This window comes from Ruditapes philippinarum, unplaced genomic scaffold (genome assembly GCF_026571515.1).
Source record: "Ruditapes philippinarum isolate M1 unplaced genomic scaffold, ASM2657151v2 ctg201_1_1_1_1, whole genome shotgun sequence".
In the NCBI taxonomy this organism is placed as follows: domain Eukaryota; kingdom Metazoa; phylum Mollusca; class Bivalvia; order Venerida; family Veneridae; genus Ruditapes; species Ruditapes philippinarum.
In genome coordinates this window covers 80323-107616 of record NW_026867332.1, presented here as the reverse complement: position 1 = coordinate 107616, position 27294 = coordinate 80323, and the positions used below count along the sequence as shown (strand labels likewise).

The 27294-nt window shown below is 34.2% G+C and overlaps 4 protein-coding genes and 1 pseudogene across 4 annotated transcripts; 2 read left to right on the top strand and 3 right to left on the bottom strand.

Annotated features, from left to right (window-relative positions):
• Window positions 1-200: 200 nt before the first annotated feature.
• Window positions 201-5849, bottom strand: LOC132735759 (macrophage-expressed gene 1 protein-like). The gene is made up of 4 exons (XM_060722752.1): window positions 5171-5849; window positions 4574-4771; window positions 2333-2541; window positions 201-1728 (listed from the first exon to the last, which is right to left on the bottom strand). Exons 1-4 carry the CDS (start codon window positions 5651-5653, stop codon window positions 474-476), a joined length of 2145 nt encoding a protein of 714 aa, XP_060578735.1. The 5' UTR covers window positions 5654-5849; the 3' UTR covers window positions 201-473.
• A 4251-nt stretch (window positions 5850-10100) lies between these two features.
• LOC132735754 (uncharacterized) lies at window positions 10101-11219 on the top strand. The gene is made up of 3 exons (XM_060722745.1): window positions 10101-10200; window positions 10474-10917; window positions 11011-11219. Exons 1-3 carry the CDS (start codon window positions 10101-10103, stop codon window positions 11217-11219), a joined length of 753 nt encoding a protein of 250 aa, XP_060578728.1.
• Window positions 11220-11566: 347 nt separating this feature from the next.
• On the top strand, window positions 11567-12348 carry LOC132735753 (uncharacterized). Its single transcript, XM_060722744.1, has 2 exons — window positions 11567-11741; window positions 11885-12348. Exons 1-2 carry the CDS (start codon window positions 11567-11569, stop codon window positions 12346-12348), a joined length of 639 nt encoding a protein of 212 aa, XP_060578727.1.
• Window positions 12349-13814: 1466 nt separating this feature from the next.
• On the bottom strand, window positions 13815-15205 carry LOC132735746 (uncharacterized; annotated as a pseudogene).
• Window positions 15206-18741: 3536 nt separating this feature from the next.
• LOC132735756 (macrophage-expressed gene 1 protein-like) lies at window positions 18742-25458 on the bottom strand. Its single transcript, XM_060722748.1, has 4 exons — window positions 24934-25458; window positions 23159-23356; window positions 22777-22985; window positions 18742-21011 (listed from the first exon to the last, which is right to left on the bottom strand). Exons 1-4 carry the CDS (start codon window positions 25417-25419, stop codon window positions 19601-19603), a joined length of 2304 nt encoding a protein of 767 aa, XP_060578731.1. The 5' UTR covers window positions 25420-25458; the 3' UTR covers window positions 18742-19600.
• Window positions 25459-27294: the final 1836 nt, after the last annotated feature.

The window sequence follows — 27294 nt, the reverse complement described above, 5'->3', positions numbered from 1 at the left end:
TGTTGATGGCCCATTATTTCCTTGAATTTAGATAAATACAATTGCATGTTATGTAAAATCGATCAGGAAATTTAAGTCGCCCAAATTTTTATGTTGTTTAAAGTTGTCATTTTTGACTTCCATTAGACTCTCTTTTTCTCATTGCAATCTAGTACATGTATATTCAAGATTTGCCATCTGCTAACGCTTTTATGACACTGTTGATGATGCAAATTTATTTGATAATGTTTTTAACAATTATTTACATATTAATCATACACATAAGCGTATTGTCTCATGTTTAACAAGTTTAAAATCGTATGACTTATATAACTAAGGCAGATCAAAACTGAAATCACTTAAATACATGAATACAAAATTACAAATGTCAATTTTCTAGACCAGCAAAATGCGATAGATGATTCAATTATGTATGTTCAAAACATCTAAAATATGTTTTACTAGATACTTGTATCTTTCTTTTGCCCAGGCAGTTACATATATGTTAAATCATCGAATCTTTGATATGTCAACGTAGCACCTCTCCTCCGTCTGATTGCCCAAGCTATGCCTTTAACTATCAGCACAAAGAGAAGTGTTCCAGTCACAGATATTACTGCAACTGTAACAGCAGAAACCTGCTCGTAGTTTTTATCAGTAGCATCCAGTGCATTACTATGAATTAGAAAAATTAAAGTGTTGTTACTGGAAGCTGCTTTAACAACTTCATCCTCTAAAGAAGACCAACTTGTACCATCACTACTGAAAATGGTCATTGACGAATCATCTTCTGTCTCTTTCTGTGGTATGTCTAAAGGTCTTGACATATAAGGAGGTAGTTTTATTTTCGGTAATTGTTCCATTGTTATTGCGCCGGATTGAATGCAATAATTTATCTCGCATCCGTCATCTACATCCGCTAAATGTTGGCTATACCCTTCTGGACAGGAGTTTGGATAACTTCTGTTTGTTCCTTTAATAGAGTCCAATGCCATTGGATTTCCTGCAGCACAGCTGAATAAGCCTGCAAAAGGAAGATTAAATTGTGAACCTTGTTCATAGTCATCGCTAACACATATAGTTAGGTCTTCAAGTATAGTTAACGGGATAAAGTATGCTGGACATACTTTTGTTTGTGTAACCACATTATCTATATGTTGGGTATACAAACCGCCAAACATATATCCACCTGGACTGCTTGCATTGATTTTAGCACACCAAAATGCTTCATAATCGGCGCTTGCAATGTCTATTACATTTTTGGCACACTTTCCAAGATGAAAAAACCAGCCACATTTCACTATCACAGCTCTATTTCTTTGTTGGGTCTTTTTTCCGCTGTTGATGCGAATAGCTTCGTAGTTGTTTGGGCAACTGAAGTCACCAGTTAATGGATTCTTAACAGACATTCCATCACATAGATTTACATAACCTGTGTTCGAACACGTTTGATAAACACCTCCAAAAGTAAAACTTGTCTTAGGCGGATCACATGTACTATCATTAACGTTAGCCTGAAAGCTAAAATTTGGCGCGTTTCGTACCGTACATCCTTTATGTACATTTTGTATGTAATAACGATAAACAGCTTTTTTGACAGAACTATGGACCTTTTCTATAATGTACTCTGGTATCCCAGGTAGGTTGTTTTCATTAACGAATAAATATAATGGGTCCCCCGATCTATCTAGTGGCACAAGATTGTTTTCAATTGAGCTGCTCCAGTTTTCAGCAGAATATTGACTTGGCCTGAACAAAAGAATACAAAAACATTTACAGTATAAAGAAATGAAGAAATTGAATTCAATTATTTTCTTCTATTTTATATATAAACAAGAAGACATAAAAACAAATAAACAACAAAAAGAACAGTGTGATGGCATGTGAAAGCTGACAAAATATAAATTATTTATAAAATATATAAATTATAAAATATATATACAAGTATAAGCACATGAAAATATTTTCATGTATACTTTTTTTATCCAAAGAAAAACATTGACCCAACATGTTTATATTTTTAGAAATACACAATAATAAATCATCAAGATAAAATCGCTTAATTTTAACTACTCAAAGACATTGGTTCAATAGACAGTAAAATTATACAAATAAAGCGTTATTTGTAAAAAATTTAAAGAATATAACATAAGGTCGACATGGCGTCATATGCAGGAAAAACTTGTTTATTTCTGATATAATTGAAAACATAATTTCATGATAGAGTACAGTTGAAACTACAAATGTACTTAGTGATGATGACAACGTGACGTTATATAAATAACCCATTACATGTATATTATTTTTGAAAACTTAGAAACATTTATAAATTTAAGCGGTATGTTGAACTTACTTGTAAATATCTCCACCAAGTGTTATAATTTCAGAGGACAATCGTGAATTTTTGTAATTGTTTACTGCTTCATTCGATGATGATGTAGAATACGAAACACCGAAATGGATGCCAACTTCTTCAAAGAACGCGGCAGCAGCTGCAGATATTGTTCTTTGCCGACTGTCGGATTCAGAGCTTCCATCTTGTGATATTGTTATTTGATCTGTCTGTCAAATTCATCATTAGTTAGTTTATATTAATTTATTTTAGTTCGATTGTGTTCGAAGCTATAAGCTTATTTTAACAGTCTCGAATCTTTTCCTGGAACAAACCAGTACAAGAAAAGCATTGATGCAAAGCATCAAAGGGCGTCCAAGCAAGAAATGCAGCAAGTGAAGATGAACTAGTACACATATGATGACAAGATATGTTATAAACTACCAGAAATGTATACCACTTATGAATGAGCGGACGAAAGACATTGTTCATTATGAACTTTGATTGGCATGCTAGAGATTAGAATATTACTTGTTATTTCTTTATGATCGTGGTTATTAATAGCAACGGATATACATGTATGCAATCATTTATAATCCATATGTGTAACGCATGATCAACACGTACCACACATTTGTCCCTTATTATGTACATGTTATCGCTATTAGCGAAGACCCCCTTAAGGTATCTGTTCACACTTTAAGTTAGTAAAAATATGACACTGGTTATATTACCATGTTGATCATGTTGAGCATAATTGTTTATTATACAATAATTGTAATATCTATTAATTTTAATTTAAAAAAAAATACAAATTTTATGAATATTGTTTTCTTTTATTCTTTTTTGTGTTTTATGTGCTATTTTAATACTGAGTTTTTACTACTCTTTTTTATTAAAATTGTAAAATAAATTTTAAGAATTCAATTGTCATATTGACCGACGATTATAAGTAAAAGCTTAACTGGAAAAAGTCAGTAAATTATGGTTTATCTTTCAATATATAATATTGTTTATTCTTAAACCATGTACATGTACATTGTATTTTTCTTTATCATTTTTTAAATTATCGATCAATTGAATAATTCATAAAATCTAATTTGTAACTTTGAAAAATTCCTCGGCATCTTTACTAAACACGGATAACAAATTGAATAATTAAATAAAATGTTTCAAAGTTGATAATGTCATTTTAATACCATAAAAAATGTACCTTTTTCTCAATTATTGTACATATCACGGATTTATATTACATATAAATCCGTGTACATATTTATTGTTTTTATCTCATATAGATAAAATGAAACATGCTATTGTTGTTTTTTTCCAATTGTAACGATATCAAACATCTACTCCAAAATCGGGAGAGACTGGACAATAAACGTGTGGTACTATTCGCCGGTCACTAGTAAATCCTGGTCAAAATAGACCGGGAGAGACCGGCATTTACCGATAGGAGTGATAAAAAGATATATCTATAAATAGGTTTTTGGAATATTTAGGTCATCAACTGATCATTCTAGGATACATGTACAACAATAACATACCATGACATGATAACCGACTGTGTACTACAAAATGATAAATAAAAAACCCCGAAGAGCGCGATTTATTGACGGAAAAGGTTATTTCATTTGTAAATGTTTGCATTGCGAAAATTCATTGTAACATATCGCGACATTTCATTCTTATTTAATAATCAAGCACCCTCATACCGATCGGAATTTTCGGCTTTTATTATGACCGACTAAAAGGCTCGAGAAGTTGCTGTCGCCCTTTCACAAAATCTGATCTCATTCCATAAGAGCGCCGCGCTTCGGCGCGGACGCCAACAATGAGTGTAAAGTTTCTTATTCACGGAAGCAACAGCTTGCCCCTGATCATGGTTGAACCCATGCGGCCATCAATCGTTTGATTACTAGTACGACAAAACCACTTGGCCACGCCGTCACTGCATAACTTGAGCATAAGTTAATATAGGACAAGTGCATAGAACAAAATTATTCAAATAAAATATGATGGGCCGCACCGTCCTTTTTTTAGATTAAGGTAGGCTTTGATTATGCATTTTATTTATTTTATAACTATAAAACTATCAATTAATTAATCAATATAACATAAATAAATATAACCCAAGTCATTCATTTTAAAAGCATTTTTTGTTTGTTGATGTTTTCTGATTATTTGTTCATTGTTTATAAATTTAGTGAAGGTACGAATTCTTATATTCTAGCATCATATAGTAGAATAAAAGACTCTTACTTTGACAAGTGTTGCACCAAGCTCAACGTTGTTTATCACATGAGTGCCATAGTCTCGTACAAGCAGCTGACTCTCGTATGAAGCGAGACGTGATCGATTTAACATCAAATCAGCCGCTATTTTCTGAACACGGCTCTTGAATGAAGGATGAAGCGTGTATCCGTTTTCTAATATGACATTGTACCTACGATAGCGCAACTAAAAAGGAAACAGACTTAAATTGTTTCTTTAACCTTTATTTTAATGGAAAAAAAAGGAATCATCCGAACGCACTTCATCGGCGTCATATTTGTTAACAAAGTAAGTTGAAGCAGTCCTGTATCAGTCCGGTATGCCTTTACAAGAAAATAATAAATCCTACTAGCATTTTAATTCAGATGCAAAAAGATTTCTATATCAACTAAACAAAAACCTTACAAAACATGGTTTTCTAGATAGGCATATATTTATTTATGTTAAACATGTTAATTCTAGATATTATTAATCCACTGTAATAACTATACTTAATTAAATAAAGGATGAAAACGTGATTGTAGAACAAATATTAAAACAGTAAAACAAATATTTCTTTGAATAAAGTTGTAAAACTTGACTCACTTGCATACGAGTTGTCGAACTTTTCTCAGAAATTTGTTTTGTTTTTATATTCCCATACTCTGTGGAAAATTTACCTCCAATAGGTATCCCTAATACCTCAACCTCTAAATTAATGGAACTTGAAGAAACACTCGTGTAGCTATCCCAGTGATCAAAGAACTCTGACACTGTGCTTACTCCGCTTGTCTTAATTGGAAGCGTCGTTATACTATCTGGTATCAGAAAACGACCATCCTCTGTTGTCATACATTTGTGATAAGTATGCTGAACAACTGCCCCCATGTCCTTATTACGGAGATTGTCCCAACCACCACCAGGGAGAGCTTCTAAACGCCGAAGATCTTTGTGTTCAGCAAGCATAATAAAACAACGTTCTGGATGACCTTCTGGCAGCGTATACTTTTGTTTCGGTATTGAATCAGATTCATTAAACGCCGATGAAACTGTAAAAACAAGTATTAACAGAAAAGGTAATTTCGCCATTCCGTTATTGAACAACCGTTATTTTAACAACACCAAATACCAATAGTATATACGACTATAAATTAAGGTATTCTCGTTAAGACTAATTTATTCAACTTTATTCCATTGTTTAATAAATTAACATTTAAACGTCGAACTATATAACTATAATGAGCAGAGATATAAGTATTATCATTACAACATGTCAGATCAATTCAAAAGAAATATTCAAGCGTATCGGTTTTCCCTAATATAGATAGATATATAGAATTTATTGACGTATTTAGTCATACAAAACACGCAATACATAATGACTTGCACAATTTCAAATGATACCTTTCCATAGTCTAAGATTTTGTAAAACCCCATATTGCTGAAAAATAATTACTAGTAATTGTTGATGCAACAAATGCATATCAAAGAGTTGAAGTGAAACGGAAGGGGTCACATGATGATATAGGGAAATGAGAGTTCTGCCTCAGGATTCAGGATCGAGCTATTTTTAGATTTCTTGAATCCAGTTGGAACCGGTTTTTCATTGGAATTTCCATCTATCTTTAGATCCGTATTTTCCAACGGAATTTCCTTGTTACCTAAATTAGCTAGCGTAAATTTCGAGGCATTTTTTTAAAAAATAAAACTGTGATTTAAACTACACATATTGTAACTATAATTTAGATTAGACGACACTTTATGAATTTAAAGTAAAATGAAAGCTCTGCTGAATGATGGATGACACATATTCTGTTTCCGCACTAAGGGTTCCCAGTAAGTGCTAATTTTAGACTGGGATGTACGATAACCCCTTATCGTATGTCCCAGTTTTAGACAAACAAGTTTAAACATGTAAACTTATCAATAGCTGGGACATACGATATCCCAGTCAATAGGTACTTCACTTTATTGTAGCAGGTGAAGAAAACATCAGATAATTCAAAATAACTTGTTAACTATTTCACGACATGATGTAAATGTTTATATAAGGAGTGTAACTTTATCCTCATATAATGCGAGTGCATTTTTAATATCTTGTCATTTTATGAAAATGAGTTGGAAAGATCCCTTGCAAAATATTTACTTTGACTTGAACAGTCCTATAAGTTATGCAGGACCTGAAAAAATTTACAAATTCTTGAAGAAGGAATTTAAGGTAAATTCACGCTATAAGACAGTGGTTGCAGAATGTGGATGCTTACAGTTTACAGAGACCAATGCGTTATAAATTTAAGACAAGAAAAGTAATATCACAAGGCCTAGATTTTCTTTGGGACATTGACCTGGCAGATGTATCCAGTTTAGCAAAAGAAAATGACCAAATTAGATATTTATTCGTTGCCATTGACGTTTTTTCTCGTTATGCATGGGTGGTTCCACTGAAGAATAAACAACATGATATTCTATAATAGATGGCTTTAAAGAGATATTACAGTCAGGACGCAAGCCGAAAGAAGTGAGAACAGACCCAGGTAGCGAATGGAAAAACAGATGGGTGAGATCATTTCTCAACAAACAAGGAATCCATCACTTCGTCACTCATAATATAACACACGCTAACTATGCCGAGAGATTGATACGCAGTTTGAAGTCGTTGATGTACAGATATTTCACGCATAAACGCACATACAATTATCTTGATATTTTACCTGATTTAGTCAGGAACTACAACTCAAGACCGCATTCTTCTTTGAGAGGGAAATTACCAAATGAAGTTACTGCAAACAATGAAGCCACCATATGGAAGCGGCTTTATGTCGATTCTTTAAAACCACAGAGCAAGAAAAGAAAGCATCAACGACCAAAGCCATTCAAATTCAAAGTTGGTGACTTTGTCAGACTTTCCAGCAACAGACGTACATTTCAGCGAGATTACCAGCAAAAATGGACAGAAGAAATTTTCATAATAAAAAGGAGATATCTGCGTCAAGGAATTGCAATATACAAAGTTGTGGATTATGATGGAGATTCAGTGGAAGGAACATTCTATTCCAGTGAACTACAAAAGGTGCAGAAAAGTCGTGATGATCTTTTCAAAGTAGAAAAAGTATTAAAGCGACGAAGAAGAAATGGACTGACTGAGGTGTTAGTTAAATGGTTGGGATACCCAAGGAAATTCAACAGCTGGATAAAGGAGAGTGACTTACAGGATCTCTAAATATCTACATATAAAAGCGGTTTAGTGTCAACTCAAATCATTTCACTCTGAACCGTGGACCTGTTAACATCGTCAAAATGACTTGCCAGTGTCATTTATGTGATAAAAACTACGTTTGGGAACAGGACTTAAAAAGACATTACAAAACAAAACATCCAAAATTAGAGTATATGTTCCAGCAGCAGCAGCAGCAGCAGCAGCAGCAGCAAAAACAACATTGAGAGTCATACAGAGCAGAACTACAGTATACATACACTCCAGCAGCAGCAGGCAGCAGCAGCAGCAGCAGCAGCAGCAGCAGCAGCAAAACAACATTGAGAGTCATACAGAGCAGAACTACAGTATGCATACACTCCAAAAGCAGCAGCAGCAGCAGCAGCAGCAGCAAAACAACATTGAGAGTCATACAGAGCAGAACTACAGTATGCATACACTCCAAAAGCAGCAGCAGCAGCAGCAGCAGCAGCAAAACAACATTGAGAGTCATACAGAGCAGAACTACAGTATGCATACACTCCAGCAGCAACAGCAGCAGCAGCAGCAGCAGCAGCAAGAGTTCAAGTTTCAACATCCATTTACATGTATGGTATCGGGACCCACATCCAGTGGTACGTATGTTTATTTATTTATTTATTTATTTATTATCCTTTATTTATCTATTATCCTTCCTAAATATTTTAATGCACAAAATTGAATTGTGTCACGTTATGGTGTATCAAATATTTTTTATGCTTTTGTATTATGTTTTCAGGTAAAACTTTCTTCGTGTTTCAGTTACTGCAACAAGCCTTCAATAAGATAAAACCATCACCACAAAGAATCATTTGTTTGTATAAAAGGTGGCAGCCGCTCTATGATGTAATCAAGGCATCTGTCATAACAAAAGTAGAGTTCATCAAAGGAGTGCCTTTACATTTGGAAAAGGATGAATTTCTTGACACGACTATCAGAAATCTTATTATTCTGGACGATATGGCATCGGAAACTGCGAAAGATCAACGAGTTACAGACCTATTTACAGAAGGAAGTCACCACAGGAATCTATCAGTGATTGCCTTAAATCAAAACTTGTATTTGAGTAAGGATCCAACACAGCGCAGAAATTGTCATTACTTGGTATTCTTTAATAACCCGGTAGATATGCAGCCCATTGCAACTCTGGCAAGGCAGATGTACCCCTCAAATTTTAAAGAAATGATAAGATATTTTGACAGTGCTGTAAGCCAGCCATACGGATATCTAATTCTAGACTTAAAACCAACCACATCGGAAGCAATGCGCATGCGCACTAATATATTTAGTATAAAGGAAAATGCAGCTTATCAAAGTCATCATTTAAAAGGAGACATTCAAACTGTGCGGACGTATTTTCCAGAGCACAACAGAGAAGATAATTCTGACCAAAATCAGAAATTTCCTACAGAGCCAAAACTAGACTATTCAAACAAAGTGACAATGCCTGCTTGTGACGACTGCGGTGTGATGTTTGAAAACGTACATGACCTTCAAAATCATGTAAAACTTTTGTGTCCTGAGCAAGAATCACTGAAGCGTGAAACTTTAGACGAAGATGTCATACCCACCAAGAGGGTAAAATGCGGCTATGATGAAGATAGCAGTGCGACGAACAAAGATAGTGAAAATGAAGTCTATAACGAACTTGCCGAGTTAACGAAGAAAACAAATATTCAAAAATGGCAAGATAAAGTACAGAAATATGTAACACAAGGACTTTCTGAGAATGAGGCTGAGGAGAAAGCAAATAAAAAACTGCGCGAAGAAGACATTCATGTGTTTATGAAAAAGTTTACTACTCTCCTATCTTATATACTGAAATTGAGAGGAGGACATGTGTATACCAAAATAATGAAGTCTGTGGAGAAATATTTACAAAAGATGGAACTCGAACGTGCTATTCGCCTGACAGTGGGAAAATACAAAAGTTATTTTGAGTCATTTCTTGAAGAATTTTACTCTAAAATGATAGCTCTGCTGCATGATGGATGACACATATTCTGTTTCCGCACTAAGGGTTCCCAGTAAGTGCTAATTTTAGACTGGGATGTACGATAACCCCTTATCGTATGTCCCAGTTTTAGACAAACAAGTTTAAACATGTAAACTTATCAATAGCTGGGACATACGATATCCCAGTCAATAGGTACTTCACTTTATTGTAGCAGGTGAAGAAAACATCAGATAATTCAAAATAACTTGTTAACTATTTCACGACATGATGTAAATGTTTATATAAGGAGTGTAACTTTATCCTCATATAATGCGAGTGCATTTTTAATATCTTGTCATTTTATGAAAATGAGTTGGAAAGATCACTTGCAAAATATTTACTTTGACTTGAACAGTCCTATAAGTTATGCAGGACCTGAAAAAATTTACAAATTCTTGAAGAAGGAAGGTAAATACAAAGTTGGTATTCACGCTATAAGACAGTGGTTGCAGAATGTGGATGCTTACATGCAGTTTACAGAGACCAATGCGTTATAAATTTAAGACAAGAAAAGTAATATCACAAGGCCTAGATTTTCTTTGGGACATTGACCTGGCAGATGTATCCAGTTTAGCAAAAGAAAATGACCAAATTAGATATTTATTCGTTGCCATTGACGTTTTTTCTCGTTATGCATGGGTGGTTCCACTGAAGAATAAACAACATGATATTCTATAATAGATGGCTTTAAAGAGATATTACAGTCAGGACGCAAGCCGAAAGAAGTGAGAACAGACCCAGGTAGCGAATGGAAAAACAGATGGGTGAGATCATTTCTCAACAAACAAGGAATCCATCACTTCGTCACTCATAATATAACACACGCTAACTATGCCGAGAGATTGATACGCAGTTTGAAGTCGTTGATGTACAGATATTTCACGCATAAACGCACATACAATTATCTTGATATTTTACCTGATTTAGTCAGGAACTACAACTCAAGACCGCATTCTTCTTTGAGAGGGAAATTACCAAATGAAGTTACTGCAAACAATGAAGCCACCATATGGAAGCGGCTTTATGTCGATTCTTTAAAACCACAGAGCAAGAAAAGAAAGCATCAACGATCAAAGCCATTCAAATTCAAAGTTGGTGACTTTGTCAGACTTTCCAGCAACAGACGTACATTTCAGCGAGATTACCAGCAAAAATGGACAGAAGAAATTTTCATAATAAAAAGGAGATATCTGCGGTAAGGAATTGCAATATACAAAGTTGTGGATTATGATGGAGATTCAGTGGAAGGAACATTCTATTCCAGTGAACTACAAAAGGTGCAGAAAAGTCGTGATGATATTTTCAAAGTGGAAAAAGTATTAAAGCGACGAAGAAGAAATGGACTGACTGAGGTGTTAGTTAAATGGTTGGGATACCCAAGGAAATTCAACAGCTGGATAAAGGAGAGTGACTTACAGGATCTCTAAATATCTACATATAAAAGCGGTTTAGTGTCAACTCAAATCATTTCACTCTGAACCGTGGACCTGTTAACATCGTCAAAATGACTTGCCAGTGTCATTTATGTGATAAAAACTACGTTTGGGAACAGGACTTAAAAAGACATTACAAAACAAAACATCCAAAATTAGAGTATATGTTCCAGCAGCAGCAGCAGCAGCAGCAGCAGCAAAACAACATTGAGAGTCATACAGAGCAGAACTACAGTATGCATACACTCCAGCAGCAGCAGCAGCAGCAGCAGCAGCAGCAGCAGCAGCAGCAGCAGCAGCAGCAAAACAACATTGAGAGTCATACAGAGCAGAACTACAGTATGCATACACTCCAAAAGCAGCAGCAGCAACAGCAGCAAAACAACATTGAGAGTCATACAGAGCAGAACTACAGTATGCATACACTCCAGCAGCAACAGCAGCAGCAGCAGCAGCAGCAAGAGTTCAAGTTTCAACATCCATTTACATGTATGGTATCGGGACCCACATCCAGTGGTACGTATGTTTATTTATTTATTTATTTATTTATTATCCTTTATTTATTTATTATCCTTCCTAAATATTTTAATGCACAAAATTGAATTGTGTCACGTTATGGTGTATCAAATATTTTTTATGCTTTTGTATTATGTTTTCAGGTAAAACTTTCTTCGTGGTTCAGTTACTGCAACAAGCCTTCAATAAGATAAAACCATCACCACAAAGAATCATTTGGTTGTATAAAAGGTGGCAGCCGCTCTATGATGTAATCAAGGCATCTGTCATAACAAAAGTAGAGTTCATCAAAGGAGTGCCTTTACATTTGGAAAAGGATGAATTTCTTGACACGACGACTATCAGAAATCTTATTATTCTGGACGATATGGCATCGGAAACTGCGAAAGATCAACGAGTTACAGACCTATTTACAGAAGGAAGTCACCACAGGAATCTATCAGTGATTGCCTTAAATCAAAACTTGTATTTGAGTAAGGATCCAACACAGCGCAGAAATTGTCATTACTTGGTATTCTTTAATAACCCGGTAGATATGCAGCCCATTGCAACTCTGGCAAGGCAGATGTACCCCTCAAATTTTAAAGAAATGATAAGATATTTTTGACAGTGCTGTAAGCCAGCCATACGGATATCTAATTCTAGACTTAAAACCAACCACATCGGAAGCAATGCGCATGCGCACTAATATATTTAGTATAAAGGAAAATGCAGCTTATCAAAGTCATCATTTAAAAGGAGACATTCAAACTGTGCGGACGTATTTTCCAGAGCACAACAGAGAAGATAATTCTGACCAAAATCAGAAATTTCCTACAGAGCCAAAACTAGACTATTCAAACAAAGTGACAATGCCTGCTTGTGACGACTGCGGTGTGATGTTTGAAAACGTACATGACCTTCAAAATCATGTAAAACTTTGGTGTCCTGAGCAAGAATCACTGAAGCGTGAAACTTTAGACGAAGATGTCATACCCACCAAGAGGGTAAAATGCGGCTATGATGAAGATAGCAGTGCGACGAACAAAGATAGTGAAAATGAAGTCTATAACGAACTTGCCGAGTTAACGAAGAAAACAAATATTCAAAAATGGCAAGATAAAGTACAGAAATATGTAACACAAGGACTTTCTGAGAATGAGGCTGAGGAGAAAGCAAATAAAAAACTGCGCGAAGAAGACATTCATGTGTTTATGAAAAAGTTTACTACTCTCCTATCTTATATACTGAAATTGAGAGGAGGACATGTGTATACCAAAATAATGAAGTCTGTGGAGAAATATTTACAAAAGATGGAACTCGAACGTGCTGTTCGCCTGACAGTGGGAAAATACAAAAGTTATTTTGAGGCATTTCTTGAAGAATTTTACTCTGATGGTGCTGAAAGCGATGATAGCGATGATGATCATGAGGACAGTGATGATGAATTTAGTGACTCGGAAACCGACGATTAAATAAACTTATATTGTTCTCTTTCAAAGACGTGATTTGTTAATAAGATATGAAAAATGACACTGTTTGAGCGGAATTATGTACTGTTAAATATAATAGATTTTTTCCTGGATTTAAATGCAGAATAAAGTTGAAGTTGTTTAATATCTTTTTATTAGCTATATTTTGATGAAAAAATTTTACAAAAAAACATCTTTGCGGGGCCTTTTTCCCTGTATTTAAAAAACCTTTAAATTTTACAAAACCTGTCGCTTAAAGGAGTTAAGAGTAATAAACTATGGGATCTATCCCAAAATTTCATTTAAAGGGTAAATTTAAAAAGAAAAAAAACAACTTTGTTTTTTAAAATGATAAATTATTTATTTCCATTTTTAACATAAAATTATTTAAATCCCAAATTCATATATAATCCCAAAAATTAGCACACTGAAACCCATACATTCAAACAATTTTTGAAAGGGGTTCGGGACTTTATTTTAAATAAACCTTCGGGGGGGGAGCGGTCTATTTTGCTTGAGCCCAAATACATATCTTTTTTTTGTCATAAGGAGACGTGTGGCTTTTGAGCACTATGGGCTCATAATTCATTTTTATGTGGCCAACAGACGTGCTTTAGACTCAGATTTCTAATCAAACAATAATGTCTAACATCTCCTCTAGAAAAAAGTAAGAGATTAACGTGTTGTGACATGTTTCTTTGATCTGTGATTTGAAGAGGAAATAGTTCGTTGCGTTCTAACCCAAACATATTGATTGAAATGTTATTTTGTTTTTCAAACCTTGAAATTTGAGAAATAGGTACAGGATAGTCAATACCATTTAAATTTAATTCGTGTTCAAACTGCTTATAGTGGCTAACACGATCTGCGTTTGTGACTGGATGCAATGCCGCGAGAATGGACCAGATGAAGCATTTTTGATCGTCATTTCTTATTTAATACAGCTTTTTTATCTTGTACTTTCTTAGGTAAAGGTAGGTAACTACTTCCAACTAAGGGTGCATACTCTGCTGTATTGACCTCAAGCTTAATAATCGTGTCAATAGACCACCCACTGCCATCCCTTTCAAAGTTTTGGTAACCATTATGTAAATCTTGGAACGCCCCGGCAATTTGATCCTCAATTTGAGAAGCATTTGTACATGCAAAGCTAGAGGATCTAAATACAGGTTCAGCATAAACGGCTTCATTGTTTTGATTGTATTTGATAAATTTAACAAATAACGTCATGAACCATTTCATACCTTTCAATCTTTCTAAGCGTGTCATAAGAATATCTGATATGGTGACGTCATTGTCTTTTAAAAACTGAAGTAAGTCCCATTTGTTGTTTGAGGAAGGTTCCAAAGTAGTAGATTCTGCAGTTTCATTGAGAGCTTTTATGGTTGGTCCCCCACCAATTTGACTTTTTATATACTTTTCTCGTCGTCTGTGGCATGAATCGCAGACTTCATTTCCTATGCTATAGAACCTTTCTGGCAGTGGACGATGGCACCACTTTCATTCCCTACCCTGGTCGCCGCATGATTTACAGAAGGGTTTACCAGGTAACAAAACCTTCTTGTGGGAGCACCAGTTGCATGGCTTCTCAATATCCCCTGATTTCTTTAATTGCTTTGCTGTTAATAATGGCTGCTGATTTTCTGTAAATAATTTCCTTTTCTTAGATTGTTTTTGTTCTCCCTGATATTCATTGATTGGTGCAACGTTTTCTTTGTGGTGTCGAAGATGATGATTTAAATTATCTTGTCTTTTAAATTTCTTCTGGCAGTAAGGACAGATAGCGCAGTCGCTTTTACCATGCATTGTCCTTTGATGCCTCAGTAAATTAGACTTCTGTTTAAATTTCGCCCCGCATTCTTCACAGGATAATGGAAGCTCTTTTGAAATACTGTCTGCAAGAAGCTGGAGTCGACGTAGACTGTAATCTGTGTCATTTTATATAGATAAACCATGTCTTTTAGCCCAGGAGTCCAATTCACTCACAGTTTTTATATTATTCATTTGTCGTCTATCCATCTACAAATAAATATAACGTTCTTCAAGTATAGAAATATGTAATATCTATTTATTCTAAAGAAGTAAATAAAGTTAAATGATACTTTAAAAAAATAACCAAAAACCTGTAATAGAAATTTCGTTCCAGTATTTTTTTTGCTAACTATAGGTGTGTAAAAAAATAAACTTAACCTTGAAAGATGATGAATCATGTTTGATAACGAAAGCCATAAAAATATACTATAAGGTCACTATACCTTTGATCTGTAACCGCTATAAACTTGTAAAAGTACTGTAGCGTTAACAAATGTAAAACTGTAAATTGTCCGTTTAAGATGTTGATTCGTCAAGATAATTCTCTAAAATGAACAGTTGAATTTAGATAAATGCAGTTGCTAGTTATGTTAGATTCTAGTTATGTTCAATCGATCAGGAAATTTAATCTACCTATATTTTGTACTGTTTAAAGTTGCCAGTTTTGCCTTCCATCAGACTATCCATTTCTCATAGAAATGCTTTGAGCGGTGACATCTTTCATCAAACTCCTCACAGTGATTACCTCCCTTGGCTGAATTGTAATCACTGCCTTCACAGACGTCACATGATGATGAAAGTCACATGACGTAACGTCGAAATTGAAATGTAGACCGTTACATAGAAAATCTAACGTCATTTTTCTCTTTCTGTTTTATTTTTAACTTTTTTTACCTATGTCCGTTATATTTTATCAAAAAATTATCAAAAGTATACAAAATAATGAAAAATAAATTAAAAAGTTAAAAAATATAAATATCAAAATATTGATAGATGTATTGATAAGGGGAGATCACTGCGTTTAAAGGTTTCAAGGTTTCAAGGTTTATTTGAATAAGTCAGGGCCCATATGGGCATGTGACAACATAAAACAGTACATACATACAAAATAATACAAAATGGCAAATAATATGTAAAAACAAAATACTACAAAATGGCAAATTATAAATGGTCATACAACTCCATGATGTAATAAAATTACAGTAATAATTGAACGGAGTTGACTGGTAATGGAGGATGAGAGAGAAAAGCGAGAAAAAACAAAGAGAAAAGACATAAGTCTAACAAGCTAACATTATTTAAATAATAACATAATATTTTTGCAAAATATGGCAAGTTTCAAAAGGATATCCTTATTACTATGGTTCATTAATTTTTCAAATTTTAAAGCACTTGGACGTTCATATAAATATTTATCAAGATACAGCTTTCTTGTATTAACTAAATGTGAACATTCAAAAAGATAGTGGAATTCGTCGCCTAAAGAGTTACTGGTACATAGGTTACAAGTTCGAAGTTCTCTTGGAATATCATCAAACCTTCCTTTTTCAATAGGAAGTTTGTGATTCATACTTCTAAATTTAAAGAGAATTAAAGCTAAATTCATAGGTAACTTGCTGAGGTATGGCTCAAAACAAAAATCCTGTTTATAAATCCTGTAATTTAGACATTTACTGGAATTATTAATTGTACTTCTCCAATTTTGCATAAAATGATCACGCAGTCTTAAGTTGACAGTATTCTTGAATGAAGCAGGAGATTCCAGAGATTGAGGTGAGACTAAAATAAAGTTTCCTTTTAAAAGGAAAGGCTTGCACAGTTGTGCCTTCATCCCAACCCTTTAAAATTTTTTTTTTTTGGTTTCAATTTATTATCACAATTTTTTTGAATTACGGTATTTGTATATCATACAGGGTATTTAGTTTTTTTTTTTGTAAAACGAATATTTTTTGTCATCTATTCTCTATTGTATAAAACTAATAAAGAAAATAATCAATCGTAAAACGTGGATACTGAAGGGAAACAAGTGTGCACATTTCATTTCCCCTTTTTCGCAGAGAAATCATTCGTTTGCTTTACAGACAAGTAAATGCACTAAAATACTTCGTTACGTGGTACCAATTAATAAGCATGTATCAACTATGTTACACGATCACAAATACGATGCGCTATCTGTAGTTTAGCACGTGGCAAGGTTAATGATATGCATGGGCTATTTTTAGATTACCTCACCAAGAAGTTGAATTGCGTTCAGTAGATCTAAATATAACTCGATCATGCGTGATTTGGTAAGCAGGACCACCCTTGAAGACGGAATACTACTCTATTGTATAAAACTAATACAGACAAAAAAAAAACAATTATAAAAGAAACTAACTTTTGCGTCTTGAAAAACAATTGAAACGGAGCAATTTCGTTTATAATTTATTACGATTTAAACCGATAAATCAAGTAAAAATAGAAATCCTTTTTATATAAACAAACTGGGATTACCGAAGTAACTAAAATAGCTTAGATTTCCGTAATATTACTTCGTCTGATTCCGCAGTATGACGGAATCGCCCGAATTGTCACGATTGCAATCGGAACTACATCGGCTATTATCTTTAATCCGAAGAGTGACGGAAAAGGCCGAAAAGTTGCGATTGGCCCGATTGGAGCTGGTTTCCAGTTCAATCATGCACCAACAGATGTAAGCATGAAACCACCTAACCGGAACAAGTTTTCCATATGAAATGGCTTGCAGCCGTGCAAGCCAACACGGCTGCAAGCCAAAAAGGATTGGAGCACCACACTTAAAACCGTATTCCGGTATATACCGGGCAGGGCGCTTGAATCATAAAATGCAAACATCTTGCCTTTTTACCCAACGGAATGAATTTTAATAGGTCTAATTCATCTTTTCACACCGATTTATGTATGATAACGAATGAATAATTAAATATCGGCGAAAAAAAACAATATTTGTCTATTTTGTGATCATGATTTCTGCAAGCGCCCAGAGGTACTGCTCCAATAATGTATTGTGTTCAATCCAGGAGATTGATCATTCATAGACACCTACCCTCGGATGAGGACCATTTGATAATACATGTATATGCTGGTAGGCCAATAAAAGGGTTTCTTTCTTTACTCAAATAACGGCAACTATTTGAGTTTTATCAAAATGAAATCAAGGACGCTTGATTCCCTGCTGTTTTACTTCATTTTACCTTTTATTATGCTTTTATCGCATGGATATGCATATATAGTGATGAAAGATCATTTGAATTACAAACACAATGGCGAGTTTTGATATGAGAAGACAAAACACATTTCTTGAAATTTTGAGAAAAGAAGCGGCGCAATATTGACCCAATTCTATGATAATCAAATCAATAAACAAGCCACTTTTTTCTTATAAAAACAACTTTGAGATAATTCAACATGAATTGTTTAAACAGCTCTGACCTCATCAAGTTGTAGCTGATATTTGTAATTGTGAAATGGTATAATACACCCAGTATTCTCCTATTGTGAAGGGGAACGGGCCTTTGATAAGGCCCGTGTTATAAAGTGAAAAAAAAAGATTATCAATGAAAACAGGATTGTTTCCGACCGTAAACTTTCTAATTTCTAATATCTGATAGTAATAAATAGTATTAACATTCACATAACTTCAATTCTTAATTTATTTAACTTGCCAATTGCTCGCATAATATAATTTTACAATCATTCAGAAACGTTTTTATAGAAAAAAATACAATTTCAAAAATCGAATATTTTATAAGTTTTTGAAAATCTAATTAAGATTATCAAAAAATACAGATTTATATACATCCATGGCTAACTGTATGAAACAATTTTGTATTCAAATATTACTTAACGTAAAGTTTTTAAAAAAATCTGGATTGTCTGATAGAAAATTTCAAAAGAAGTAGATGTAGTAGAAGTAGAACTTTTTTGCTCTTAAGCTTTACAATGGAAACTAAGAAAGAGTTAGGATGAGATATAAGACTTTAGATTGTTCTTAGCAGGCAAGCAATATTATTCAAGATTAAATTTTGCTGTCTTCCCGTTAACTCGGGTGTCACTCAGTAGAAAACCCTACAAGTGTCATCTGAAATCGTAAATTTAATTAACCAAATACTGCTTATTGTTTGCAATTCATTATCACTGATATTAAAACATATTTCATAGAAGTCCCGAATAGATCTATCGATGCATTGGTCAGACATTAATGTCAGCAATGTTAAATTAGTATTAATGTTTGTCCTTTCATATCAATTTTCACAAAAATGTAATATTTTTGTAGGGATTATCAAACTGAGGATTAAGAGAGACCATGACATTGTTGATGACGCAGATTTATATGATTATGTGTTTTACACATATCTACATGTTAATCATACATATCAGAGAATTGTCTCATGTATAACAAGTTTATGATTAAATGACTTGTATAAGCATCTAATACATAAATACAAAATTACAAATGTCAATTCCTAGACCGACAACATGCTATATATGCTTCAATTATATATGTATAAAAAATCTAAAATATTGCTAGATACATGTACATGTATCTGTTTTTGCTCAGTAAGTTATATTAAATCATCAAATCTTTTGATATGGTAACGCTGCACCTCTTCTACGTCTGATTGCCCATGCTATGCCTAATACTATCAGCACACAGAGAATTGTCCCATTAACAGATATTACCGCAACTGTAACAGTAGAAACCTGCTTATGGTTTTTGCTAGTTTCATCATGTGCATTACTCAGAACTGGAGAACTTTCCTTGTCAAGTTTTAAATTGTTTTGGTTGTGTATCATTTTCAGTGCAGACTGTTTAACATCTGACTCGTCCAACATGTTTCCACTCCCAAGATTAGTAATAAATTCGCTGGATACATTTGCCATAACCAAAGATTTGATGTAAGGGATATTGAGTGCTGTTTGTTTTGCAAACTCAAATGTTAAAGTGTTGTTACTGGAAGCTGCTTTAACAACTTCATCCTCTAAAGAAGACCAACTGGTACCATCACTACTGAAAATGGTCACTGACGAATCATCTTCTGTCTCTTCCTGTGGTATGTCTAAAGGTCTTGACATATAGGGAGGTAACTTTATTTTCGGTAATTGTTCCATTGCTATTGCGCCGGATTGTATGCAATAATTTATCTCGCATCCGTCATCTACATCCGCTAAATGTTGGCTATACCCTTCTGGACAGGAGTTGGGATAATTTCTGTCTCTTCTTTTACTAGAGTCCAATGCCATTGGATTTCCTCCAACACAGCTGAATAAGCCTGCGAAACGAAGATTAAATTGTGAACCTTGTTCGTTGTCATCGCTTACACATATAGTTAGGTCTTCAAGTATAGTTAACGAAGTAAAGTATGTGGGACATTCTCTTGTTTGTGTAACCACATTATGTGTATGTGTGGTATACAAACCGCCAAACATATATCCACCGGGACTGCTTGTATCGATTTTAGCACACCAATATGCTTCATAATCGGCACTTGCAGTGTCTATAACATTTTTGGCACACTTTTTAAACCAGCCACATTTCGTAACCACAGCTCTATTTCTTTGTTGGGTCTTTTTTCCGCTGTTGATGCGAATAGCTTCGTAGTTGTTTGGGCAACTGAAGTCACCAGTTAATGGATTCTTTACAGACATTCCATCACATAGATTTACATAACCTGTGTTCGAACACGTTTGATAAACACCCCCAAAAGTAAAATTTGTCTTAGGCGGATCACATGTACTATCATTAACGTTAGCCTGAAAGCTAAAATTTGGCGCGTTTCGTACCGTACATCCTTTATGTACATTTTGTATGTAATAACGATAAACAGCTTTTTTGACATAGGCATGAACTCTTTCTATAATGTACTCTGGTATACCAGGTAGGTTGTTTTCATTAACGAATAAATATAATGGGTCCCCCGATCTATCTAGTGGCACAAGATTGTTTTCAATCGAGCTGCTCCAGTTTTCAGCAGAAAATTGTGTTGGTCTGGAAAAAACAATAACAAATATACGTACATGTAACTTTTATCCTATTAGATTTTATTAGACATCTGATTTCATTTTAAAATTGAAAAGAAGAAAATGAATTAAATTACTTTTCTACAACAGTATGATGGCAAAAGAAAGCTGCAAAAATATAATTTCATACTTGAAATAAAAAACTTGAGTTGTAAGTAAAAAATGTGACAGCTGATTTTTAAAAAACAATTTGAGAGTTAAATTTGTCTATCAACTTCTATTTAGCGTAGATCACAAAAGCAAAGAAATTTGCAGTCACCTCCATATTGACATAAAAAAACTGTCAATGACTACAAGTCGTTTGTCATAAAATATAATCAAGAAGGAATAGTGAAAAACACCAAAGAAATATCTTTTCAATAGTGGGCATAATGCATAATACATGTTATAAGGCGTTGTTCATTTATTTTCAATTCCTAATTCACATGAAATCATATCATATTTTCGTGTAAATTTGAAAGTATATGGTTTGTGACAACGCGACGTTAATATTTATGTATAAAGTTGTACAAGGGAGCTGTTCGATGAGTTTAAGATATTCTGCATTTACTCTCTTTTATTTATGTTCTAATATTTTATCTCTATATTTATCGTTATTATCTATTAATGTCATCCGTATAGATTGTGTAAAGATCAAAGTACGTTCTCAATAAACGCCCAAAATGCTCGTAACCATAGAATTTAACCCTTGTTTTGCTTGATGCTGGGCTCCATTTGTAACTCTTTGTATTCTTACATTTATATCGCAAAAACGTCATTTTCGGAATAGAAAAAAAATGGCGCGAACTTAGCAGACGTTCAAGTATCTTCTTCAGACATTTCTTTGGAAGACGATGTTACTACAATATTCGTTACGGTAACATTGTCCTTTAAGTCTCGCAGGTGCTTTCTTGTCGTCAAAAGTTAGAAGAATCACGTGAAGTTTTTTTTTTTAATTTTTGTGTTGGCCTGGGTAAATTGCCAAAGGAGACTCTACTCCATAGACATGATTGAAGTGTCGGCTGCTACAATTAAGTTTTTCAGCGAATCAATTGTAAACAAGTGACATGAACTGTTTTTTAAAGGCAGGACATCGCTTAAAGACGATCCACATCAAGTAAACCCAGCAACTGTGACGACGTCAATTTTGTTCGGCGTTTAAGATACGGTTAATGCTTTTCGGCGAATTACGGTACGCGTAATTTCTGATGACCTAGGCGTATCCTGCTTTACCCTTCCCTTATTATGAATCAGGACCTAGTGATATCGAAGGTCAGCGCCAGATAGGTTCCCATACGTTTGAAGGACAGTTACAAGTATGATGAGTTGCCTATTCGACTCGTTTTCTACGTCGGCTTGGGCGCTAGGGCGAAATGTTTTTGGATTGATCACATAATTATGGTCAATGAAACTTGGATTCATCATTTTGACCCTTTGACCCGGAAATGAATGCATTGTCTCGCAGGATTCAAAAAAGGCATGGGTTCACTTGACTTATGAATGACGTTGTATCAATTTGATTCCCGGCAATGTATGTTTCATGGTGTTAATAAATGTATGTGACTATTTTATGTATCGATATATTTGATTGAAAAAGTCTTGTTTCGTGACTTTAACCTTTTTATTGGGTCTAATTTTAAGAGTTCTACGATTAAATTCCGCGATTATTTTTAGCAGCCCTCGTTTTGAGTTTTCAACAAAGCGACGTCGTGTTATTAAACATTGATCAGTATCACAGGAAGACGTGAACTTACTTGTAAATATCTCCACCAAGTGTTGAAAGTTTAGACGACATTCTTGATTGTTTGTACTTGTTAACTGCTTCATCAAATTTTGAATTAGAATACGATGCACCGAATTGGATTCCAACTTCTTCAAAGAACACAATAGCAGATGCAGATGCTGCTATGTGCCGAAAGTCAGTTTGAGAGCTTTCATCTTGCGATATTGTAATTTGATCCGTCTATTAAATACAGCAGAATATTATTAGCATACAAGTTGCAACTTTTTCTTTTGGGGTTTTTTTTCTTCTTTTCTATTTATTGTTGTTTGAATTTTGTTTTTATTACATTTATTTTCTGATGGTACGAATTCTTATATATTTAATCAGAAAATATTAACATATCAGATTCTTACTTTGACAAGTGTTGCACCAAGCTCAACGTTGTTTATCACATGAGTGCCATAGTCTCGAACAAGCAGCTGACTTTCGTAAGAAGCGAGACGTGTTCGATCTAACATCAAATGTGCCGCTATCTTCTGGAGACGGCTCTTGAACGAAGGATGAAGTGAGTATCCGTTTTCTAATATGACATTGTACTTCCGATAGCGCAACTAAAAAGGAAATATGTTAAAAATTGTTTATATAACCTTTTTGATGAGCACACTGGTGTGATCTCTCCAACGGCTCTCCATCGGCGTCATATGTGTTACCACAATTACTTGAAACAGTCATACTACTATTCTGATACCCCCCCCCCCCGTGCGTCAAGAAAAGTTAAATAGAGAAATAAAAGACCTTAAGTATATACAACATAATATACCAATAAAATAAATTGGTGAGATATGCTCAACTTGGCTAACAGCAATATTGAACTACTCTAGTGTGTCAATATATCAAAACATCAGGGAAGTGGAAAACTGTTTTTGAAAAAAAAAATAGTCTGTTTGGGCTTAGATTAACCTGTAACTCAGCATGGAGGCATGTCGGGAGGCTCTTCCTAATGGGGTGAGATGACATTCTATGGGGATGGTGACTATATCATTAGTTGTGCAAACCATTGAGAAACTACAGGCAATACGACAAAGATCTAGTTGGTGCAAATTAAATGACTCCAGCATCTTGGTAACACTGGATGTACGTCCAAAGATTTGATCTAAGGCGCAGATCTTCTTTGGACAGATTTTATCTGATCAACTTGAGTTTGGCTATTGGGGACCAGATATCAGATGCATATATTTTAGTTGTAGTCAATCAAGGGTCTTAAGAGGTTCTGAGTTTAATTTCATATTACGACATAAGAAGCCAAGTGTTTAGTTTGCCTTTTTTGGTTGACCTGTTTATGTGCTGGACCTTTAAGAAACCATTAGATATACACGCCCAGCTTTTTGAGAGTACATAAGATATGTACACGCCCAGGTATTTTATCGATATTACGTACAGCCTCTAGACTGGCCCGTCGTTACAAATTAATAAGTTGGTATGGGTTTCCTTTTTGTGACATGGATTACTTGACAATTGAATGGGCTGAACTACATTCCCATTCTAGATACCACGTACCATAGTAGTATAATAAAAAAAAAGACGCAAACTTTTAAGCGGACGTCCTGTGGGAGATCATATATGTATGCAAGAAAGTGAATTAGTCCAAGCACCGATCCCTGAAGTCTCCAGAAGTAACTTGATTGTTCATGGGATGATCTGTCTTATTTAGCCTATTATCTTAAAAAAACAACTTTTGACACATTAAAGTGTTGTGACCTCTTATGCCAGAGTTAAGCATTTTCCATTGGAGTTTTTCATGGCCCACCTTGTCTCAAATATAGGCTATGGTTCAGACGGCGGTGTTTTAAGGGAACTTGCGGAACGGCTTAACGTACGATATAATTATCGAAGTATTTCATTATTTTTTTCAAGTTATTAAATCGGTTAACACAATTTGAATTCCAATGCAGTTATATGTTCAAATGAACTGAACTAAAATCATAAAAAGTATAGTTTTCATGAAACCAAATTTTTTGTTGAATATGAGGACAATAAGGCCGTATCATCAAGCATACCCATGAAATACTTAATTCAGTCAAGGAAGAAAGCTTTGTATTGGCATATTAATAATTCTTAATTTTAACTTATTTTGAAGTGAATAGTTAAACAAATATTCCTTTGAATAAAATTGTTAAACTTTACTCACTTGCATACGAGTTGTCGAACTTTTCTCAGAAAATTGCTTTGATTTTATACTCCCATACTCTGTGGAAAATTTACCGCCGATAGGTATCCCGAATACCCCAACCTCTAAATTGATTGAACTTGAAGAAACACTCGTGTAGCTATCCCAGTGATCAAAGAACTCTGAAATCGTGTCAACACCACTCGTCTTAATGGGGAGCGTCGTTATACTATCTGGTATCAGAAAACGACCATCTTCTGTTGTCATACATTTGTGATAAGTATGTTGAACAACAGCGCCCATGTCATAATTACGTAGGTTGTCCCAGCCACCACCCGGGAGAGCTTCTAAACGCCGAAGATCTTTGTGTCCAGCTAGCATAATAAAACAGCGTTCTGGATGTCCTTCTGGCAGCGTATACCCTTGTTTCGAGATCGGATCAGATTCACTCAACGTAGATGTAAATGAAGAAACAAGTAATATCAACAAACATAGTATTTTTGCCATCCTGTTATATTTCAAGTAAAACGATTTCAATGGCTACTGTCTAAATATTTTGTTGTGTAGCCTCTTTTAAGCAGTTTTAAACAATGGTTATGTCAAGTACATGTACATCTACACCTCCCATAATGTAATTGTTTCAGCTTTTACGTTATCAAAGGGCACGTGTTTCAATTGTTCATATTTGAACATCGACCGATATAGATATTTGCTATCATACCTTTTCATTTCGGTCCAATGATTAAAGTTTTTTATGCCCCGCCATATAATGGACGGGTCATATATATAGTGTTCCCTGTTCCGTCCTTCCGTCATTCTGTCATTCCGTCATCATCAGTTTCCGTTCACTATCTTAGTAACGGTTGCACACATTCAACTTAAATTCGACATTTGGATATGTCATGAAAAATACAGGTCAAGTTCGAATTTGGTCATGGTTCGATGATTTTTGGCAGAGTTATGCCCCTTTTACTTTGAAAATAATATGAAATTTTCAGTTTCCGTTCATTATCTCCACAACGGTACAACACATTCAACTCAAACTTGACATATGGATATGTCATGAGAAAATACAGTTCAAGTTTGAATTTGGTCTTGGTTCGATGATTTTTGGCAGAGTAATGCCCCTTTGACTTTGAAAATAATATGAAATTTTCAGTTTCCGTTCATTATCTCCACAACGGTACAACACATTCAACTCAAACTTATCATATGAATATGTCATGAGAAAATACAGGTCAATTTCGAATTTGGTCATGGTTTGATAATTTTTGGATGAGTTATGCCCCTTTTACTTTGAAAAAAATATGAAGTTTTCAGTTTCCGTTCATTATCACCCCAACAGTATTAAACATTCAACTCAAATTTGACATATGGATATGTCAATGGAATGCGGAGGCCAAGTTCGAATTTGGTCATGGTTCATGCAGAGTAATACCCCTTTCACTTTGAAAATAATATGAAATTTTCAGTTTCTGTTCATTATCTCCCCAACAGATTATTGAAATAAACGTATCAGTAATATAGATATTTGCAAAAATGGCGTTTATTGACTATGCAAGACATTAACTTATGAATCGAATAATGATTGAATAAAGCTGTGTGTTAAAATCTGGCGATCGATTTGGAGATATATCTTTGTTAATATTGATTATATATAAGAGTAAATTAAAGGGTACAATTAAATGAAATTGTGTTCAATACCTATTGTGTTCAAGTTTTGTCATGTACGCAATGTGTAAATTAATTTGTATTGATAATTTCACATATTCAGGAATATTAATGTCACACAATATTACATCTTATCATATTCGGGTCACGACCTTTTTTCGTAAATAGAAAATACCTTTTTTGTTATTATTTGATGATGTAACATTATTACATATATTTGCATTATGTTTTATCTATTTTATAATGCTCTACTTAATGATATCAATCATTGAAAATGTGATATTAAACAATTGTCATTATCTCTCAATTATACATGTATCCATTGTTTGCACCATTGTACGTTCTTCCGTGTTTTAGTTAGGTTCTTTGGGGGTTAGGGAGTTTCGTTAAGATTGCTCACATGAATGGCCGCGAAACATAATTATTTCCTTTCTATTGTAACTTTCTTACGAGTAACCGACATGATCTAAATTTGGGGGGAAGGTGCAATACAGTCGCGGAAATATGTTTACGTTTAACTTCAAAAATGAATACTTTTTATATAAGTTATTGTGTTGATAAGCCATGGTAAGATTTTTTTTAGATTTATAAAGATACTATAATATATCTTCTTGGTTAATGAATTTCGTAAAATAATTTTGTCGATAAACAATATGAAAAAAAGTATTTTGTTTTATTCTCGTTTTGTAAGAAAACGTTTATCTTCAGAGA

Bases quoted from the DNA above. Each gene is read 5' to 3' on its own strand.
- LOC132735759 (XM_060722752.1), bottom strand. From the start codon at position 5,653: ATGGCGAAATTACCTTTTCTGTTAATACTTGTTTTTACAGTTTCATCG. The intron at 4,772-5,170 runs GTGAGTCAAGTT...TTTCCTTTTTAG, and splicing joins GTTCGACAACTCGTATGCAA to TTGCGCTATCGTAGGTACAA. The intron at 1,729-2,332 runs GTAAGTTCAACA...TCTTTTGTTCAG, and splicing joins CTTGGTGGAGATATTTACAA to GCCAAGTCAATATTCTGCTG.
- LOC132735754 (XM_060722745.1), top strand. From the start codon at position 10,101: ATGAGTTGGAAAGATCACTTGCAAAATATTTACTTTGACTTGAACAGT. The intron at 10,201-10,473 runs GTAAATACAAAG...ATTCTATAATAG, and splicing joins CAAATTCTTGAAGAAGGAAG to ATGGCTTTAAAGAGATATTA. The intron at 10,918-11,010 runs GTACATTTCAGC...CAATATACAAAG, and splicing joins CAGACTTTCCAGCAACAGAC to TTGTGGATTATGATGGAGAT.
- LOC132735753 (XM_060722744.1), top strand. From the start codon at position 11,567: ATGCATACACTCCAAAAGCAGCAGCAGCAACAGCAGCAAAACAACATT. The intron at 11,742-11,884 runs GTACGTATGTTT...TTATGTTTTCAG, and splicing joins ATCGGGACCCACATCCAGTG to GTAAAACTTTCTTCGTGGTT.
- LOC132735756 (XM_060722748.1), bottom strand. From the start codon at position 25,419: ATGGCAAAAATACTATGTTTGTTGATATTACTTGTTTCTTCATTTACA. The intron at 22,986-23,158 runs GTAAGAATCTGA...TGTATTTAATAG, and splicing joins TTGGTGCAACACTTGTCAAA to ACGGATCAAATTACAATATC. The intron at 21,012-22,776 runs GTAAGTTCACGT...TGTTTTTTCCAG, and splicing joins CTTGGTGGAGATATTTACAA to ACCAACACAATTTTCTGCTG.